General features: G+C 36.3%; 4 protein-coding genes across 4 annotated transcripts; 2 read left to right on the top strand and 2 right to left on the bottom strand.

Moving 5' to 3' along the window:
- Positions 1–51: 51 nt before the first annotated feature.
- On the bottom strand, positions 52–2570 carry LOC106424616 (diaminopimelate decarboxylase 2, chloroplastic-like). The gene is made up of 7 exons (XM_048769267.1): positions 1946–2570; positions 1415–1589; positions 1030–1341; positions 771–956; positions 566–688; positions 396–485; positions 52–266 (listed from the first exon to the last, which is right to left on the bottom strand). Exons 1-7 carry the CDS (start codon positions 2437–2439, stop codon positions 186–188), a joined length of 1461 nt encoding a protein of 486 aa, XP_048625224.1. The 5' UTR covers positions 2440–2570; the 3' UTR covers positions 52–185.
- A 5793-nt stretch (positions 2571–8363) lies between these two features.
- On the top strand, positions 8364–12282 carry LOC106424556 (receptor-like protein 18). Its single transcript, XM_048769265.1, is given in 4 exon segments — positions 8364–9515; positions 9517–10602; positions 10604–11843; positions 11954–12282. Coding segments are annotated over 3 exon segments (2781 nt in total). The 5' UTR covers positions 8364–9056; the 3' UTR covers positions 11840–11843; positions 11954–12282.
- A 1702-nt stretch (positions 12283–13984) lies between these two features.
- LOC106424501 (NDR1/HIN1-like protein 6) lies at positions 13985–15299 on the top strand. Its single transcript, XM_013865266.3, has one exon. The coding sequence runs from the start codon at positions 14104–14106 to the stop codon at positions 15115–15117; it is 1014 nt and encodes a 337-aa protein (XP_013720720.2). The 5' UTR covers positions 13985–14103; the 3' UTR covers positions 15118–15299.
- Positions 15300–15527: 228 nt separating this feature from the next.
- Positions 15528–17451, bottom strand: LOC106424497. Its single transcript, XM_048769264.1, has 6 exons — positions 17051–17451; positions 16676–16794; positions 16490–16572; positions 16268–16389; positions 16016–16179; positions 15528–15977 (listed from the first exon to the last, which is right to left on the bottom strand). The coding sequence occupies exons 1-6, from the start codon at positions 17100–17102 to the stop codon at positions 15852–15854; spliced, it is 666 nt and encodes a 221-aa protein (XP_048625221.1). The 5' UTR covers positions 17103–17451; the 3' UTR covers positions 15528–15851.
- Between the last annotated feature and the right edge of the window lie 1150 nt (positions 17452–18601).

The raw sequence follows: 18601 nt of genomic DNA, 5'->3' as shown, positions 1-18601 counted from the left end.
TGTATTTGAAATGTGTTATTTTCCTTATTCATCACCTTATTGAAGACTGGGTTTAACAAGCAACATGAAAATCTAACACAGCAATAGCATTACAGAAGTGAATGGAGATAGCAACAAACAATGATGAATGGAAATAGCATTACAGAAGTGAATGGAGATAGCAACAAACAATGATGAATGGAAATCTATAGACCGTTGAAGAAACGCAAATGGTCTTCGAATGTCTCAGCATGCCTGATCTTAGTGATTGAACCATCATCTTCAACCTGCACAAAAAACAGCACATTCATCAATTTTCCTCCAAACAGAAAGCACTCTAATGTTTAGAATATATAAATCATGAAATCTAATAGTGATTTCTCCAGAAAACAAGAAGAAGAAAATGTGTGTGTTACCCAGTATTCCGGAGGACGCATCTTGAGATTGTAAGTGGAAGCCATGCTCATACAGTACGCACCAGCATCATGAACCACTAGACCAGCTCCCTGTAACAAAATACAATTAAATCATTAGATTCCATATTACTTCTTGAGCTTTCAAACAGAATCAGATCCTTATCTCTCACCTTTGGAGGAGTGGGAAGCTCTCTGTCTTTGCCCAAAAAATCAGCAGATTCACAAACAGGACCCACTACGTCGAATTTCGAAACCTCTGCTTCAGGTGCTGGAGGAGAGACCAACTCAATGTGCTTTTGTATTACAAGAAACAAGAAGATGTTTAGCTATAACTCCAAAAGGCAATTTGTAACAAGCTTATTTGGTTTTCATTACCTGATAGGCATCATAAAGACTGGGACGGATTAGCTCAGCCATACTCCCATCGATCACTATAAAGTTTTTAGTTCCATTCGTCTTCACACCTGTCACATGGTTAACGAAACAGCACGTGTTTGCTATCAACGACCTCCCTGGCTCGATTATTAGATTCAGGTCCCGTGACAGAACAAGCTCTCTTACCTGGAATAATACATCAAAGATTGTAAAAATTCTACTAAAACGAAAGAAAGAGTTATGAGATGTTTGTTCTTACAGTGTTGATGAGATCCATAGGTGTGGGAAGTACAGCACCTGCATGGTAATAATCAATCCCTAAACCACCACCGATGTTCAAGTAACTAACTTCAAAGCCTTGACGCCTGATCTCATCAATGTACTCCACCATGAGAACCGCAGCATCTCTGAATATATCCACCTTTGTAATGGTAGAGCCAAGATGGCAATGAGCTCCAACTAGCTTGAGCTCATTGGGATGCGCCTTCACCTCATCGAGAAACCACTGAAGCTTCTCGTTCCTGATACCAAACTTTGAGTTCTTGTTCCCGGTTGCTACATATGGATGCACCTGAAGAAAAAAAAAGCTAACTCATATCCATATCTCTGTAGAAATAACTATTATGCTAACAAATAAACCATACCTGAGGATCCACATCAGGATTGATACGCAGCAGAACATTGACCTGCTTACCAGATATTCTCGAAGCTTCCACAATATTCTCCAAGTCAAACTCACTATCAACATTTACAAAAACTCCTTCTTGAGCAGCTAAAACTAAATCCTCCAACAGCTTCCCATTTCCATTGAAAATACACCTATTCATTCAACAAACAGCAAAGACACAATCAACACCTATCACAACAGCCACTAGTCCAGATCAAACACTCTATCAATGTCTTAAGTCCTGTTCGTTTCGTTGCCGCAGGTTTCGGAGTCAGCGGCGGCGACAGCGTCAATGAGGACAGTTGTTGTTCGTTTCGCAGACGCTGACGCTGCCGCATACTATATCGCGACCGCAGATTTTATCGGCGTCAGCCGCAGGACGCGGCGTTAGATACATTTTCCTGCGTCAACGAAACGAACAAGAGTTGACGCAGAATGTTGACGCTGACGCCGGTACCTGCGGCAACCAAACGAACAGCCCTTTAAGAAAAGGAAAAAACTTTTGTACTTGGTGGGATCGAAGCCAGCAATAAGAGCAAGCCTGAGCTCGTTTCCACTAACGAGAACAGCACCACAGCCTTTACTCCTCAAATGCTCCAAAATCTTGAGGTTGTTATTAGCTTTAATAGCATAGCCAATGACGGACCTCACACCTTCCAAGGCCTCTTTGTACGCCTCGACGTTCCTCGTGATCTGCGGCTTGCTGTACAAGTAGAAAGGTCTTCTCTCGACGCTCTCCATGATCTCTTCAACCTTAGTTCCCTCGCAGTAGAGGAATCCATCTGAGGATTTCTTGAAACAGTGCTTGAACGCAGCATCCTTCGTCGGTGTTTTCACCGAGTTTTGGGACGCGGCGGCGGCGGCTTTGACGGAGAGGCGGTTAAGTGGTTTCGAGGTGGAGTTAAGAGACAGAAACGAGATTCTTGGGAGGGAGGATTGGTATCGGTTTAGGTTTCCGCGGAGAGATGGAGGTTGGGAGAGGAGCTGAGTAGCTGACGCCATGGCTGGAGAGATTGTGAGTTGTTTGGAGTGAGACTGAAACAGTGGCGCTGGAACTAGGGTTTTTGTCAAAGAGTTAAGTTACACGTGGCTTTGTCGGGTCCGATTTGGATAACCGTTGATATGACTTTGGAGTGGTGGTTGGTTGAACCGTTGGTCTGCTGTAATTTGTAACGAGTCATTTTTAAGGGGAAAACGATCTATCTCATATCGCTTATCTAATAAAATTAGATAATGACATATAAAAAAAAATTAAAAATTTTTAACAAAATAAAGCTTACAAGAGAAAAAAACAAAAAACCGTATAACAGTTTTTCTTTAAACATGCGACACTACCAATGATCCTTCTTCTTTGTCCATGATCATTTTTTTTCATTATTTTAAAATATCTCTGATTCTTTATATAAACAACAGAGAAATTCCAAACTGGTCGAAAACAGGGAATACTAAACGACCTATAATCCTTCTTTCATTTCAATATCCTAATTCATAATTGGGACCATATGGAATGTCTCGATCCAACACAGAGTACAATTCATATCCAATCAGATTTCAGCAACACATATTAATTTTTCCAGTGACTCTATCTCCCTTACTTTATATATATTTGTTAGCTTCAGCAGAGCATTACATGCTTAAGAAGGTTTGTGAGATAGTAGATGTGGTGGATATGAATTGCTGGAGGATCAATTGGATCAAAGAGACTGTAGGACAAAAAGCATGATAGAAAAGGAAGATATAAAACTTTGAACAGAAAAAAAAGGAAGATATAAAACATATGAACGCTGATGCAAACGTGGTAACTGAGAAACTTTTTTTACATTTAAAAAAAAAAAAGATTTTGCGTTTCCATAATGATATATTGTTTTCCTATTGTTCAATAGGTTTTACATCAAAATGTGGATTGAAAACATCTTTGAAGATACTGTGGTGATTGGTGAGTACAGTACTTTGATACTTTTTTCTATAGTTTTATTGTTTTAGATAATAAGAAAATTGGTTTATGTATGGTGAGGGGCCAGAGTAATACGAAGTCTTGGAGATGGCAAAACTCACATGAAGGTTAATTAAATTCTATGACAAAATTAACAGAGGTATACATTAGCAATTATATTTTTGTATTATTGCAGTTTTTGCAATACATAGTGATTTTTTCAGATGTCTAATACACATGGAATGATAAAGAAATTATTTTTTCCACTCTATATTGCATCACTAAAACAATCAAATTCGGCAATGATTTTACTGAAGCCTTTGTTCAACAAAATATATATACATGTCACTTTTAATTATACATAACTAAACTTTGTTTTATTTGTAAGCAAAATAATTCCCATGCATAGCATGGGATCAATACTAGTCCTACATGAAGCGGCATATTCAATTCATATTCGGCTTATATGACCGTGCAAAAATATACATGCATTTTTCACGTGCAAAAGTATACATGCACTTTCTAAATTTTGAATAATATACATATTTTTCTTTTGGGCGAAATCATACATCAGTCGCCATATTATTTGTCACATCATCTATAATTGTGCTGATGTGAATGCTACATCAACTAATTTTGCATACGAAGATTCTATGTGTATAGTTTTTTTAAAGTAAAATAGTCGTTTTACAAAAGTATTTTTTTAGAAATGTAAATTTTATACATTTTTATTATGTAGTAAAATTAACAAAAAATTAGGTAACTGATAAAATTTTAATCTTATATAAGAGATATATCCATGAATGTTTTGATTAGGCATGGGCATAAAATCCAGAACCCGAGATCCGAACCAAACCTGAACTGAAAACTCTATCTGTTATTCTATCTGAAATGAAAATCCCCGGACGGGTCTTATAGGATGGTACGAAACATATCCAAACCCGGAGTGTTATTAACCGAACCCGAATGGGTAATCCGGAAATTCCAAAATTAATAGTCAATATAAATATTTGAAATATATACAAGAATTTCAAATACTCAATTCAATATTTACGTTGATATGATATAAACAAATAAACAATAAAATTAAACTAAATACCTTAAAAACTTAATTAGTTATAAATAAGTATTTTATAATTTTGCTTGATTAGATAAAAAGTCTACTCTATTTATAAGGTAATGCATATTGTTTACAAACGGTATTTATTTTTATGCTTGATTTAACATTTTATTGTTACTTTATCATTTTGATGTGCGTTGGATTAATTTCTATTAATTTTAAGTATTTTTATTATGTTTTGCTTTTAAATTTTATATTTTACTTTGGATATATCTGAATTGAACCGATATAACCTTAATTCGAACGATATATCACTACAAGAAAACGTGAGAGTAACGACTACCATTTACGACTACAAATGTGTAGTCGTAAATTAACTTCGACGTTACGTCTAACTTACGACTATGTTAAAGTCCGTCGTAACTTATAAGTAATTTTGCTACTAAAAAGTTTAGTCGTAAATTGGTCGTAAACTAACTTCGCATTTACGACCACACTTTCAGGTAGTCGTAATGTGGTCGTAAATGTACAACTAAATTACATCGACAAGCTACCATCTGATTAACGACCAATTTACGAGAAACATAGTTGCACATTTGTGGTTAAGTTATAATCAAACGTAAATATGTTATTTATTATATAATTAGTGAAGTTATATATTTATATATATATGTTGATGATCCAGGTTGATTATGATGTTCATTCTATCCTCAGTGGTTTCACGAATTGATACAAAGGTCCAGTCGCTAAGGTCACCACATCAAATATGTATTTCACACGAGGCTACACTTTTCACACTTACGAATATGGAAGTCGTCACCACAGCAACTATGTATTTCACACGAGGCTACACTTTTCACACTTACGAATATGGAAGTCGGCGAGCAACAATGAACTATGGAGTATGTGTGAAAGGTGAAACTGATTTCTATGAAATCTTACAAGAGATCATCGAAGTGGAGTTCTCCGGCCTGGTGAAGCTGAAATGCGTTCTCTTCAAATGTGACTGGTTTGACCCCACCGTCAATAAAAGTGTTCGGTATAGCAAGTTTGGAGTTGTTGATATAAATGCTACACGGAGGTACAACAAATTTAAACCCTACATATTGGCATCTCAAGCAGACCAAGTTTGTTTTATTTCACACCCGAGGATCAGACAATCTAGAATATCTTGGTTAGCCGCTATAAAAGTTACACCTCGGGGCCAAGTCTTGACTGATGAACAACCGCCTTTACAAGAAGATGTCGTAAATGAAATAGAAGTACCTGAGCAAGCTACAAATGATATCTTACTTGTTGATCCACACAACCAGGGATATGAAGAACTTCCAAACGATGCAATAGACGAAGCCAACGAAGATGAATTTGAAGAAAATGATGAAGTGGATGATGTTTCTGATGACGAGTGATCGAGATTGATTATGTTACAGTGTTTGTGTTTTATTATATTATTAAACTCTTTGTATTGCATTAAAAATAATATATAACTTATTATCATGTTTGCTCAATTATATATGAACTTAGTTTAAAAAAAAATCTTTGTACTTTGGGGTTTAGAAGTGTATAAAACTTATGATGTTTGAGGTTTGGAGTTTGGGGTTTCGGTTTTAGGGTATAAAGACAAAACGAAGCTAATTAGTCGTAAAGTACGACTCAGTTACGACTAATCTTAATTCTTCCCACATTGGTCGTAATTTTAATTCTTCTTTATGACTATTAGTCCTTAATTGGTCGTAAATAAAAAAAATTATTTAGTCCCTAATTGGTCGTAATATTATTTGGTCCCCCATTGGTCGTAAATTTACGTCTCCTTTACGACCACTAGTCTCTCATTAGTCGTAATATTAAAACCCATTTACAACTAACACCAAAACTCTATATATACTCGGACCTCGCGAAGCCATTTGGTTGCTCATTCCCTTCTCTCTAACAACGACTTCCCTTCTCTCTCTAGGTAAGTTTTTTTTTTTAGTTTTAGGTGGTTAGTTAGGTGATTATATTAGGTTTGAAATTAGTTTAGGATGGAAGCAGATTAGGATGGAGTTAGATTATGATGGAATTAGAATAGGTTTAGATTATTTTTATATAAAAAATTGAATTGTTTATAACCATCTATTTTTTTTGGTTTTTTTTTCCAGATTGACGATATTGCTATGGCTGGCGATAGAAAGAGACTTAGGAACCTTGCGCCTAGAAACTCTTACGGGAGTACCTTTCTCGGACAGCCGGATCCATCAGCTTCTACCTCCGGCACATCATCCGACTTCTTCGACGAAATAAACCTTAATGCTTAGTTTTTTCGGTTTTAATTAATTTGTATTTTGAATGTTTTATATTATGGATATTATTATGTTTACGGATGTTAGATATTTTCTTTTAATTTTATCAAATTTAAAAAAAATTAAATCAAACTAAATTTAAACATTTGATTTTAATTAATATATAAAATTTGTAAATAAATACAAAATTTGAAAATAAATAAATAAAGTTGGTCAAATTTACGACCAATGAACATCTAAAGTCGATGTAAAGTGGTCGTTACCTTACGACTAATAAGCATCGACATTAGAGGTAAATTTGTCGTAAGGTTACGACCAGTGTACGACTAATATCTCTAGTCGTAATATTACGACCAATGTGCCTCTAATAATTAATTACGACCAATCGATTTTCGAAGTTAATTTTTCGTAATGCCCATATTACGACCAACTAGCTACTAATACTGTAGTCGTTAAGGTCATGTTTTCTTGTAGTGTATGACTAATTTATGGGGTTTAGGATGTATTACAAATTAGAACCGAACCCAAAGTGTTATTATCCAGATCTAACACATACTTTGTAGTTATTAGAATGGGACCTAGGAGGATGGACCCGAAAACTAAAAAATCTGAAATATACGATCCGAACCCGAACGCCCAAGCATAGTTTTGATCCTATCACAATACCGTCCTTACAAGAGTTATAAATGTGTTGTAATGATTCAAATTCAATGCCAATGTTTCAGTTGTGTTACTCTCGATTAATCATGGTTGTGTTTAGGGCAAGGCATAAAATTCGTAACACAAAATCCGAACCAAAAACCAAAAAAACTTAATATGTACCGTGTCCTAAATGTAAAACGTACCCGGATAGATCTTGTATGGTGTTACAAAACATATCCAAACCCGAAGTGTTATTAATCAAATATGAACAGGTAACTGAAAAAAACTCGAAAATCCAAAAAATCAGAAAAATATCCAAAGAAACCGATCCAAATGTCCAAAATAATATACAATATAAATATTTTAAAAATAAATATATACTTCAAATATTTAATTATATATAAATAAGTATATATTTCTTATGATTTGCTTATAAATTTTAGATTTTATTTTCGGATTATCCAAATCGATATGATATAACTCGAATCTGAATAATATATGGTTATTTTATAGGCTCTATGATGTGATAAAAATTGGTATGAACCAGTGTGTTATATCCTATCTGATCCATAGTTACAAAAAACACTAGTATAGGTCCTAGGATGTTTTTCAAAATAGAACAAAAATCCAAAAAACACGACCCGAACCCCCAACGGATATCCGAACGCTACATTTCTAGAATTTATGATGTAAATTTATTATATAATATTTACGAATATATCTTTTATAGAAGATTAAAATTTATTATTTAATTATAAAAATTTATAAATTGCTGACAAAAAAATAAAAAAAAAAATTTTAATAAATTTTACATTTTCTAAAAACTATTTTTATAAAATGACTATTTTGTTTTCATTTATTTTTTAACAAAAATTATATATGTGGCATCATTGTCAGCAAAATTAGATGATGCGGCAGATTATGTGATTTTACAAAAAAAAAAAAATAGATATGTTATTTGAAATTTTCGAAATTACATGCATGTTTTTGTACGGTCATATAACCTGAGTATAAATTGAACGTATCTTTATACGTTGTGTATTGAGTGCTTCCGGTCATTTAAGTAATGAGCAAACCGAGAGAAAAGTCGTAAACTCATTTGTTAATGCCCCGTGACAATTACATTCTTGTATTTATTTAGGTGGGAGTCTAACAGTTTGATCTTTGAAACTTCATTCTAATTTATTGTTTAATTGACTAAAAATGAATTACGTTAGGTTTTATTTGTTGTCACTTTCTAAAAGTTGTCTGTTTCAAACTTTCAATGAATGTACATTATTCAAAATTTTCAATTTCTTAATATGAATGTTTAATTGTATTCATAAAAAAAAGCTATTGTAATGCAAGATAAAGATATGAAAGTAATAGAGTTTGGATGGAAACAGAGTTTCGCACGATAATTGCGTAGTCAACAAATTAACTAGCACTATAATCGTTGATATGCGGCAGCGAGAGTAAATTAGAGAGTTTTTTTTTGGTCAAAAAAAGTTAGAGAGTTATTTTGGTTATAGAAATTTAATTAGGATAAGTACAAACTAATTAAGCTATAAGAACAAAATTAATCTTCAGATGAATTTGGATCAATTGTCAAGTCAACCATGTGAGTCGTCGTTACCAAAAGGGAGAAAAGTCATACGAGAGTAGTTAATAAACGGGAGAAGAATTTTGTGGTGTGAGGGAGATTTATGTAATATAAAAGGCGGGGATGAAAATATGTTCTTCACTGTTTCCATTTTCGAATATGAAAGGCTCTGTGAAATCAATTAGTCTCATTCCTATTTCCTTTTGTTTCCTCTTCTTATTTCGTGATGAGTTTGCGGTTCCTGCTAGGCACTTGTGCCATCCTCAACAAAGGGAAGCAATTCTGGAGTTGAAGAACGAGTTCCAGATTCAGAAGCCTTGTTTTGACCGGACGGTGTCATGGGTGAATAACAGCGACTGCTGTTCTTGGGATGGTATCAGATGCGATGCCACTTTTGGGGATGTGATCGAGCTGAACCTTAGTGGCAACTGCATCTATGGCCAGCTCAATTCCAAAAGTACTATTCTGAGGTTTCAAAGCCTTCCTTTTTTAGCAACTCTGGACCTTTCAAACAATTATTTCAGTGGTAACGTTCCATCTTCGCTTGGAAATCTTTCTAAGCTAACCACTCTTGATCTTTCGGAAAAATGCTTTCAACGGAGAAATCCCATCTTCACTTGGAAACCTTTATAACCTCACCATTCTCAATCTCTCCCAGAACAAACTTATTGGTAAAATCCCACCTTCACTTGGAAACCTTTCGTATCTCACCGATCTTACACTTTGTGCTAACAACTTGGTTGGTGAAATTCCATACTCACTTGCAAACGTTTCTCATCATCTCACCTTTCTTAGTATATGCGAAAACAGTTTTTCTGGTGAAATTCCATCATTCTTGGGAAATTTTTCACATCTGACCTTACTCGATCTCTCAGCAAACAATTTCGTCGGTGAAATCCCATCTTCTTTCGGCAGATTGAAACATCTCACCGACTTATCCGCTGAAGAGAACGAGCTTAGTGGTAACTTTCCTGTTACGCTACTAAATCTAACAAAATTGTTATATCTATCACTCGATGACAACCAGTTCACAGGCATGCTTCCACCCAACATAAGCTCGCTCTCCAACCTGGAGATCTTTTACATACGTGGGAACGCTTTTACTGGAACTCTTCCTTCTTCCCTCTTTAGCATCCCTTCTTTGACTTACGTTGATTTGAAATATAACCAACTAAACGGTACTCTTGAGTTCGGGAACGTATCTTTATTATCATCAGAGCTAGTAGATCTACGCCTTGGGAATAACAACTTCGTGGGATCGATTCCCAGATCCATCTCCAAATTAGTCAACCTTCGTACACTTGACCTTTCGCATCTCAACACCCAAGGCTCAGTAGTTGACCTTAGCATTCTCTGGAACCTCAAGTCACTAGAAGAACTCGACATCTCCGACTTGAACACCGCCACTGCGATTGACTTGAATGCTATCTTATCACGTTTCAAGTGGCTAGATAAACTGAATCTCACGGGAAACCACGTTACGTATGAAAAGAGAAGTTCATTTTCAGATCCTCCGTTATTAAGAGAGCTGTACTTGTCAGGATGCGGAATCACCACCGAGTTTCCAGGGTTCATACGAACTCAACACAACATGTGGAGACTAGACATTTCCAACAACAAAATCAAAGGTCAAGTCCCTGGATGGTTATGGGAGCTATCAAACTCTTTCTTACCTGAATCTCTCCAACAACACTTTCACCAGCTTCGAAAGTCCGAAAAAACTCCGGCAATCATCTTCTCTGGATTACTTTTCCGGCGCCAGCAACAATTTCACGGGCAGGATCCCCAGTTTCATATGCGAGTTGCGCTCTCTCACCGTTCTCGATTTATCCAACAACATATTCAACGGTTCATTCCCACTCGGAAAGTTCAGCAGTGTTCTCCAAGCTCTGAATCTTAGACAAAATCGTCTAAGCGGACGTCTAACGTCTTTGGACATCGGTCATAACAAACTGGTGGGAAAGCTTCCAAGATCTTTAATCAATAGTTCTTCTCTTGAAGTTTTGAATGTGGAAAGCAACATATTCAACGACACGTTTCCATCCTGGTTGAGTTCTCTCCCCGAGCTACAAGTTCTTGTCCTTCGCTCCAATGCGTTCCATGGACCGATACATCAAACTCGGTTTTCTAAACTGCGGATCATCGATATATCGCATAATCGCTTCAATGGAACGTCGCCATCGAACTTCTTTCTGAACTGGACAGCAATGCACTCTATTGGAAAAGATGGAGATCAATCTTACGGACAGTACATGGGTACAAGCTACTATTCCGATTCAATAGTTTTGATGAATAAAGGCATAGAGATTGAGTTGGTACGCATCTTAACAATCTACACCGCACTAGACTTTTCGGAGAACGAATTTGAAGGAGTGATTCCATCGTCCATCGGTTTATTGAAAGAGCTTCACGTGCTCAACTTATCAGGCAATGCTTACACCGGCCACATCCCATCGTCTATGGGGAACCTCTCGTCTCTCGAGTCACTGGACCTTTCCAAAAACAAGCTTACGGGAGAAATTCCACAAGAGCTAGGGAACCTCTCGTACCTTTCTTACATGAACTTCTCTCATAACCAGCTTGTGGGGCTAGTGCCAGGGGGCACTCAGTTTCGAACGCAGCCCTGCAGTTCTTTCAAGGACAACCTGGGACTTTATGGCCCTTCGCTTGAAGAAGTTTGTGTAGATCATATCCACGGGAAAACATCACAACCGTCTGAAATGTCAAAGGAAGAAGAAGATGGTCAAGAGGAGGTGATAAGTTGGATAGCAGCTGCAATTGGTTTCATACCTGGTATTGCATTTGGATTCACGATGGGATACATAATGGTTTCCTACAAACCAGAATGGTTTATCAACCCTTTTGGTGGAACCAAACGCAGAAGGATAAGCACCACACGTCGTTAAAGAGGTAATCTTCTCAACTGTTTTTTTTTTTCTAAAGTAAAACTATATACTAGATCATTTGTCTCAGTGAATCAATAAATTTAATTATGTATTGTTATTCCCTATTTTCTATAGCTTTCTTAAACCTAAGGGAAAAATCTCAAAGAAGAAAATCAACCAACCAAACTAGAAGGCCTGCAAAGAAAGAAGGTTGGATTAAAATAATTCAGATGATTCGAAATACTCTTGTTTCGCATCAGACATATTATCACATTATAAGTTTTAGTCGTTGTTTGATCTTTTGTATTGTGCGTATCTGATTCACTATGCTTTCTGTATCTCTATATCTGAAGAACCATGTTTCAGTAAAACAATAGGAGCTGATTTCACAGTCACACATGTCTTTTTTACTTCTTTCTTTGTTCTGTCATATCATATGAGCAGTGACAAGTATCTTGAGAATCCATCATCACGGCGTAATAACATAAATATTTGACGTGAATACCCATCTTTTGTAAACTATTTGTGGAAGAGATGCTTCTTAGTTCTCGTTAAAGAGGAAAAGAGTAGTACGGTTTACAGAGCAGGTTTTTGAAACGAGTTTTTTTATTGCATGTTGTGTAAAAACGTTTGTTGAATGCTATTTTAAAATATACACAATTAAATACTAATATTTATTATACATACATATATATAAATATGTATTTTGAAAATTTTATATTGAGAACTCCATGGGGTAAGGAAACGGTTTTGATCTGTTGCACTCAACAAACGCTTTCATCCAAGAGCCCAAGAGAAAGCGAAACAAAATATAAGGCCCAAACTTTCCATAACCAACATTCTAGTATTAGTAGTATTGATCAAGAGCAGAAAACAGTATTTTGCCACTTGTTATTAATTAGAATAAACAATACTATTTGACATTTGTTATTGGATGTATAATGTATCCGTAATCTGTTCAGACTTGAGACATTTTGAAGAACACACTCGCGGGTTGGTAAAGGATAAAATATTGGATAGAAATTACTACCTCCGTCTACCAATCATATTTGATAATTTATTTTGTAATTGGTTGAATAACATTAATTTATAGTTTTAATGATATTTTCTAGACAAAACAATGATTTTCTTAATGTACATGTTTTTACTTAAACATTTTATATTCCCTCTGTTTTGATATGTAAATAGTTTTAACAAAAAAATATGTGTTTCACAATGTAAGATGTTTATATAATGCAAAGCATTTTTTACATTTTTTACATATTGTATGACCAATCAAATAATTCATATTTTTTTATTATTGGTTGAATTTATGTATTAAATACTATTTTTTCAAAAATAAAAGTTTTTTTAATATTCACATTTTTAATTAAAACTACTTACAAATAAAAACAGAGAGAGTATTTAAGAACAAATGGAGTAACTACTATAGTTCAAGCTATTGAATCAGTATTGTACTCTCTCCGGATACGAATGTATGATGTTTTATCTTTTTATTTTGTATACAAATGTACTCCATGTTTTGAGATATAATTAATGTATTTATTTTTAAAATTTAAACATAAACTAAAAAATAAAATTACGAGCGGTGAAATTTTATTTATATAATAAAAAGTAACGATTAGAATAGCGTGTATTTATTGTTTTTTTAACAGTGTGTGTAAAACTTTAAAATCATACATCCAGAGGGAGTATTTAATAATCTTGGGAACTGAGAGCACGAAAATGAAGGATTAACATTAATTGAAATCAGAGCAGCATTGCCGATGAGGCGTTGAAATAATTATTGACTTGGGATTTACTCTCTCTGAAGAAAAATACTTATTCTAATTAGAGTGGTTTACATGTTAATACCAACTTTCGGATCCCTAATCAATTACTCCAGTATCTGCACACACTTTTTTCTAAAACCCTGCACTACTTAAATTCAATTTGGAGAAAAAGGTGAACTGCTACCACTATCTGTCGGTGGTCTACAGTTTCCATTATTTTATTTTTGACACTTTAGATTTTTTCATTACATCTACAATGTTATTACTGCCCGTCATTTCTCAAGAAAATACATTATTTTCCCAATCATAGCAATCATCTAAATTCTACTAGTATGTACTTATGTAGTCTACTTTCAGTTATTATTAATTATTAAACGTGAAAAAGTTAGAAATTAATTAATTAACTATTTATTTACCGCCCAATGAAGATTCCACAAACTTGGCATGGAAGTCATGAACATTCACAACGGAAAACCAAAAACAATAAGTAAAAAGCAAAATAATTTATAATTAATGATACAAAACTTATCAAGTTTAAAGCTATTAAAAGATTCCACAAAAAAAACTAAGTGTTGTCTCTCTCTATCTCACTCGTCCCGCTCTCTCTCTCTCTCTATATCTAAATATCTGTTTTGCGTGCTCAGATCTGAACATAGACATAAACTGAAGATGACTGACCGAGTCTTCCCTGCTTCCAAGCCACCAACCGCCACCACTAATGGAGTTCCACCCGGTGCTGCCTTAGCACCTCCTCCTCCTGCTCCAACTGCCGTTAACGGTAACGGCATGTCTAACCAGAAACCTCAAGTCTACATTCCAGCTAACCGCCCCGTTTACCGTCCACAGCCTTACAGTCGCCATCACCACCACCAATCCCGCCCAAGCTGCCGGCGAGTTTGCTGCTGCTGTTGTTTCTGGTCCATCTTAATCTTCCTACTCCTCGCTCTCATGGCCGCAATAGCCGCCACCGCCGTGTACGTGATCTACCACCCTCGTCCTCCGTCGTTCTCCGTCCCGTCGCTTCGAATCAGCCGCGTGAACCTCACCACCGCGTCTGATACTTCTGTCTCCCACCTCTCTTCGTTCTTCAACTTCACTCTGCTCTCCGAGAATCCCAACCAGCACCTAACCTTCTCCTACAACCCCTTCGCCGTCACCGTCAAGTCCGCGAAATCGGGGGAGACGCTCGCGAACGGCACCGTCCCTGGCTTCTTTAGCGATAACAAGAACAAGAGGACGTTTCGCGGCGTGATCGCGACGTCTACGTCGGCGCGTGAGCTGGATCCGGAAGAAGCTCGGCGTCTGAAGTCGGATCTGACGAGGGCGCGCGTGGGGTTGGAGATAGAGATGAGGACGAAGGTGAAAATGCAAATGGGGAAGGTGAAGAGCGAAGGAGTGGAGATCAAAGTGACGTGTCGAGGATTCGAAGGGACAGTACCTAAAGGTAAAACTCCGACCGTGGCGACCTCGAAACAAAGTAAGTGTAAGTCTGATCTGAGTGTCAAGGTCTGGAAGTGGAGTTTTTGATAAATTTCAGTATTGATATTTATGGGCCATTTTCTGGATTTATATAACTGTTGGAATGATCCAAGAGAAAACCTCTTCCTCAGTGTTAGTTAAAAATTTGCAGAGAAGAGTCAGAGAGATTTGTTGTGGTTAGTAGAGGACGGAGGAATCCACTCACGCCTTGTGAAATTTTTCTTTGGATTTTTGTTCGTTTTTTTCTCCATTGAGCCTGTCCACGTCAGACAATAAAATCAGCCAATAGAAAAACAGTTCTCCGCCACGTCAGTTGCTCACTTCTGTCATTTGGGCTTCGCGTTTCACCGGCCCGTTAATGTTCGACGAAGACAGGTCCGAAGGACTCAACAGCTTCCGAGAAATCAACCGGTACTACTACAAACCAGACTCCAGCCGATGTAGACGCGATACTGATCTAGTGCGGAAGACTAAGCCAGAGCAACTCCGCCGCGGCGGCGAAAACCAAGAGTTATTCTGTATCCAAGAGGAGCTTCGACTTCGACAAGAACGGCGACACAGACAAAGCCGATGCGGAAGACGGAGGAGAGGAAGAAGAAGCCGAGCGGCGGATTCATCAGCAGCAGCGCGGCGGCGGAGAGTCCCGTCGGACTCTGAGCAGTGTCGGGAGCAGAAGAGACGGACTCCTAGCAGGGAGAGGGAGGACTCGAAGAGCTACCGATCGGGGAGTAGGGAGAGAGGAATCCTTGTAGTCTGATGATAATGAGAATGATTTGGAGAGTCTACCTGCAGTTTTCATGAATTGAGAGACATGCTTCATGAGTGTTGGTTGTGAGACGGTCCATTAGACTCTCTTCAGTAACTCGATATTCAAACTTTCCTGCAACGAGAAAAAGGAAAGGTGTTGTCTCAAATACGCCAACCATGTTCTAACAAGAAGATTTACCTTTCTGTTACTAACATCAATGAACCCATTCTCCTTGATTCTCTTTAAGTAGTCCTTACCAAGCCGCATTTCTATTCCTCTCTCAAGAAAAAACCGTCCAGAGATATTGACAACAGTGTGCACATCCTTGTACTTTGCTGCATACAAAAGCACCACACTTCCACCTGCCAACAACAACGCTCCAGTCTTTCATATTTTTTTCTATTAAAAAAAATCATTACATCCTCCTTAGTTTAAAGTTTTTATTTAGACCTTTGCTATGTCCGATGATTGCAGAAATGTCACGGTTTTCCCCACGCAAGTGTTGCAGAACAGAGCGCAGATCTTCAGCTTCACGGCGATAGTTGCCATACTCAAATGATCCTTGGCTTTCCCTGAAGAAGCCCATTAACATGTGTAAACACACTTACACCACTTCGAAAGAAAGAAAAAGAAACTACAATTTGCTTCAAAATCAAGAGAGAATGGATTCACCCGTTGCCAGCGAAATCAAACCGGAAAGAACTGATCATGGCCTTTTCAAAGACATTCGCAATGGCCGGCATTGGAATCCGATCCTACAAGATTATAGTATTAGATGAAAATAAAACAAAACCAAATTTTCAGATGAAGAAGAAAACTGATGAGAATGCTACAAAATTAATAAAAGAAGATGAAAACCTTTGATGAACGAAAGCCATGGCAGATGACAACAGTCTCAGTTGAGCCGGTATCATGCAAAACTCCCACGAGTTTCTCACCATGACTATTCTCTATTACAACTCTTCTGTGTTGAATCTCTACGGACAGAAGATAAAAAACATCATTCGATCACCAACAATGTTCAAGCAGCTATAAAAATCTCATAAAAGAAAAGCTTGTTTGGAAATTTATACGATCAAACAAAAGTGACTCCAGATCAAACAAACATTCAAAGCTTATGACATAACCTCTATGAACAATCTAACATGAATGATCGGTCTAAACGTATGGAACAAACACACAATGGTACAGTTTAGGGATACGTTGAGGGGTCATGTATGAGATGAAACTTACCGGAGTTGTCGCTTCGTTCATTGCTAGATCGATTCCAACGTGTCTCCGACATCGGCGCGTGGAAGAGTAACGTTTCGATGCGGGTCTCTAGGCGTGACCGTTGTCCGTTACAATTACAACACCCTCGGCGACTGCAATTAAAGTTTTACCGCTTGATTTACACTGTCAAAAATGTACAATGTAAGTTTGTATTTACAATGAAGAAAATATTTATGAAAATGTATTTTTGGTCTTTCTAGAATTTTGTTTTTTTTTTGTCAAACTTTTTATATATTAAAATGTAAAGCAACTTTTTATTTTAAAAAAAACTAAAAAGATCTAACACAATACATTTGAGTTTTACCAAAACATCTAAGTTAATAATAATATTAAGAACAGGAGTATACATAGAAATGCTTTCTCCTTCTTTATATTGCGGTGCCGGTCCTGAGAATTTGGAGGTCTTAGGTGACTTTAGCAAAAATTTCAATAAAACTTTTTTTTTATATAAATTTAGGGGTTTTTTAAAAAAAATTTAGGGACCTTTTCATATATAATTTTTTTCAAAAAAATTTGGGGCACTAGGCGAATGTTTTATTCGGCTTTGTCCAGAACCGGTCCTGATCGCAGGTTGTCTTTTTGAAAAGAGAATTCTTTAATAAATAAACAAAGACCATCGACTATTACATTTGAAGATCCTTTGAATCATGAAGGATTGAGGTCTATTACATTTTTTTCTTAAATGGTACTAGTGTAAATGTGTAATTCTGCAGTATGTGATATTATGCGTTTTTGTATGACTAGTCTGGTCATGAACTTACTTCACTTATGATAGAATGAATGATTCACTGTCAAAAAAAAAAAACAAAGACCATCGACCAAGTTGGTTTAAAATATATTGGCCCCGCCTGATCTGATGAAAGCGTCCTCAATCATACAAAATGATATTTAATTGCATTTACTCCAAAGACCTTTCACTTCAAATGTTTTATTAACAAAGACCAAAGACTCAACAAAATAAAAATACACAGCCTGTAATAGTTACAACATTAAGGGGGTTGTATTGAATCTTGACATTTGAACTAATTTGATTTTTAATGAGTTTATAGATGATCGCAGGAGAATTAGAGAATTTGGTGTGATTTTTGTTAAAACACTCTAGAATCTCATCTAAAACAGTGAAATTTTGATTTTTATTTTTATAACTAAGGAACTCCCCTCAAACACTCTAGAAATAATTAAAGTACTTTAAAATCTTCAACTTAAATTTTGTTCAATAACAGTGGATTTCAGAGTGTTTTATGAAATGACAAGTTCAATAACACTGGATTTTAAAGTGTTTTTTAAAATCCATGTTTGAATAACAGTGGATTTGTCATTTTAATACAAATCATTTGAAACTCTTAGTTGAATACACCCCCCTAAGTATCATAATTAATAACAATTATCTCACATCCCAGAGCGAGGAACTTCCGAGCATACTATCTAGCAAAGGAGGCGAGAAGTGATGCCATCCTTTTTTTCCATATAGAGCAGATCCAGCCGGACAGAGCGTTTTTGTTTTTCGGATCG

The sequence above is a fragment of the Brassica napus genome, chromosome C9 (assembly GCF_020379485.1).
Source record: "Brassica napus cultivar Da-Ae chromosome C9, Da-Ae, whole genome shotgun sequence".
Classification (NCBI taxonomy): domain Eukaryota; kingdom Viridiplantae; phylum Streptophyta; class Magnoliopsida; order Brassicales; family Brassicaceae; genus Brassica; species Brassica napus.
This window is presented reverse-complemented; position numbering and strand designations above follow the sequence as displayed.